Below are 3,187 nucleotides of genomic sequence, written 5' to 3'. Positions count from 1 at the left end.
GTAATTCCCATTCCACAAGAACGGCACATGTACAGTATTCAAATTAGACATAATTTTTTTTCTCGGAAGAGCAGGCTTTGAACCCACATGTTACATAGCTATTGCATATATCCCCATACAACAACAGAACTACTACATCATCCATGCATATAAACTTTTGCTCCCAGCCAGCACCACGAGTCTTCTCAGCTACCTACCCAACTACAAGTCAGGAGGCCACTACTGTTAAAACAACTCAAGTGAGAGAGCCAGCAAACTAGGTGGGATCTTTCCTTGTCACTAAAATTAAAAATATGAGCACACCAAAAATTGATTGTGTCATAAAATGATCCTGAGAGTGCAGCACCATGTTACCATCTCTAAAGCTGATTAGCCAGCAACAAAAATTATGTAACAATTGTGTAACATCTCTAGGTAGGAGATGGACTCACCGGAGAGGAGGTTGTAGTCGAAGCCGCACACAGGCGCCGCCGCCGCCGTCACCCTCTATAGGAGACGCTACCGCTTCATCGACAGACTCATCTGGTACAAGGAGATCATCAAAATGCATCACACTCATGATCATCTAAACGCAGCAGCAGCAGGAGCAAATACAAGTTTAGCCCACCATGAACAGGGGCCGCTAGGCAATCCAGTAGCAATATCATATATAGGTAATGATAACAGGACCTTAGATAATTAGTTTTCGTTTGTCTCTGTTTTTCTTGTGCAGCAACGAACAGAGCTAGAGCGAGGGATAGCAGCAGAGCAGAGTGGACCTTGGTCGTCTTGTGTGGCAGGAGGAGTATTCAATAGCAGCGTGAAGGATTTGTAACACTATTCTTTCATGTCAAAAGGACTGCATGAAGACTTGCTTTCACTTGGGGAAACCAAGCTAAGTAGCAGTCCAGAGTGACAGTACAAGTACATGCATCAGACAAACACCACGAGCAACACATGGTTCAAGAAGAATGATATAACAGAAGTCTTTAACATCCTAGGATCAGTTGTTTTCTAGTAAAAACAATTCTAATTAAGAGAGCATGCTTCTTAAGACTGCGCTATTTTTCCCAATTGACAGCGTTATATCTCAGTGTTACATGTGAATAGAGATATGACAATAGCAGATACAGATAATTTGAGGGAACGACAAGTAGTAGATATGACAATAGCAGCTACAAATCAAAGTGCTCCTGTTACCAGAATTTTTTATGATAGCCACTGGGCTTCACAAGTATATGCAAGAAACATATCCCAATGCTTCACTTGATGTTCTTTTTCTTAAAAGTGGATGGGGAATAAATTATACAGGAGGTATCATGTGAGGTATCATGTGAGGATGAAAAGAAATCTAGTGAAGTTTCTATATTATTTGTACCTATCAGGTTAATAAACTTAACCAACCCGAGTAACTTAACAAGGAATCCAGTGATAGTGCAAGTGCTTGAGTAATAATAAACTTAATAATACACGCTAACCATCCGAGATTAATAACTTTACTATCAACCTATGCCTGAGTGCAACTACAATACTTATTTAAGCCCTTATCAACCTTTGCTACAAGGCGAGATAAACAGAAGCAACACAACTGCACTTAATAATACACACTAACCATCCGAGTTTAATAACTTTGCTATCAATTTAATTTTTTATTTCCAAGTCTTGTATATCCTAGCACATGCTGGAGTAAAGGCCAAGCAATCCAGTATGATGATATGCATGTCTAAATGAGATAATGCAACATTTCCTGCACATTCCAAGTGTGTTTGCCTCTTGCAAGACCAACATATCCCTTCCAGTGATTGTTTCCATTGGACAAAGCAAGGAACTGCTTTCACTTGCTGATGCAACACTAGAACATACTATTCGTCGTTTATTAACTGAAGGTGTATCCCTTTTACTTGTCTAGAACTTAGGAACCAAGCTATTGACAGTATCTAGAATTTAGCATCAGGCAAGCCAACGGTTGCAGTCAGACACCCTGACACGAAAGCGACCCTAACTGTACAACAACTCAAGTCAAACAGACACAATAATACGGCATCACCAATCATGTCAACCATCCATAGGCACAACGCTAAATAGCAACAAAGTTAATACAATGTAAACGGATCAAGTACAGATTGATAACTCATAATGACAATATTGCCTAGCATGCACCTTTCAGGGATTAAAATGGCAAGATCACAGAATCCTACATCAACCAGATTGAATGACCCAAACTAAACCATCATCAATCTCTCGATGGACACACTGCACAAGGCGCAGGACAAAATGCAACACACATGCTAGAGTAAAATCACACAAAGCAAACCAACAGCCTTAAACAAACATCATCAGCGATAGTGCAGCAGATGCTAACTTTAGATGCTGCTCGGGTACATGAACACTCTGACCTTGCGCCCCTGCACACAACGCAAAGCAACAAACAGCCTCAGCAAAAAAGCACCATCAAGAAAGCAAGCAGCGGATCAAAAACTAAGGGCGGGCGGGCACTGACCATGGACTCGGCGGGGAGGTTGGACTTGAACTGGGCGCGGACGACGCCGGACTTGCCGTGTGGGCGGGTGATCTTGCCCCAGAGGTAGCGGTAGTGGGTGTCGTTGCTCTTGGTCTTGGCCTTGTACACGTACGCCAGGCGCTTCCCGGCGTACCACGCCACGTCCTCCTTGGTGTTCACCCCCTCGACCTGCACCAGCGATGTGCTCTTGTACTGGTTCGACTTCGACCTGCAGATCAACCCCCACATCGCCGTTAGCGCGCCGCTCAATCTCACCATGAGGGAAGATGAGGGGGGAGAAGGTCGGGGGGTGCGGGAGGCGATGGGCGCTGCGGCGGCGAGGGGAGGCGAGGCGGCGAGGGGAGAGGGAGGTGGGTGGCGGATCTGGATCTGGAGAGGGGTTGGGAGACGGCGCAAGGGTTTGGGGAAAGGGCGACGAGGATTGGTGCGGCCGCGATCTGGAAGGGAGGAGGTGGCGGCTGCGATTTGGAAGGGACGAGCGCGGATCCGACCGCGGCCGTGGGAGAGAAGGGGAGGGGAGGGGTTGTCGGCGACCGAGGTTGGGCGAGAGGACGGAGGACGGCGGCGGCGGCGGCTGGGTGGTTGGGGATCGAGAGATTGAGACGGAGGAGGATTCATAGGGTGGCGGCTGTGGGACGAGAGGGGGAGAGTGGATCGGGGGAGAGGAGTGGATCGGCAAAGTTAGGG

General features: G+C 46.5%; 1 protein-coding gene across 1 annotated transcript; it reads right to left on the bottom strand.

Moving 5' to 3' along the window:
- Positions 1-2,342: 2,342 nt before the first annotated feature.
- On the bottom strand, positions 2,343-2,758 carry LOC123162746 (60S ribosomal protein L35a-1-like). Its single transcript, XM_044580514.1, has 2 exons — positions 2,480-2,758; positions 2,343-2,384 (listed from the first exon to the last, which is right to left on the bottom strand). Exons 1-2 carry the CDS (start codon positions 2,756-2,758, stop codon positions 2,343-2,345), a joined length of 321 nt encoding a protein of 106 aa, XP_044436449.1.
- Positions 2,759-3,187: the final 429 nt, after the last annotated feature.

Source organism: Triticum aestivum, chromosome 1D (genome assembly GCF_018294505.1).
Source record: "Triticum aestivum cultivar Chinese Spring chromosome 1D, IWGSC CS RefSeq v2.1, whole genome shotgun sequence".
Lineage (NCBI taxonomy): Eukaryota > Viridiplantae > Streptophyta > Magnoliopsida > Poales > Poaceae > Triticum > Triticum aestivum.
The sequence above is the reverse complement of the archived record's forward strand: the minus strand, read 5'-3'. Positions and strand labels throughout refer to the sequence as shown.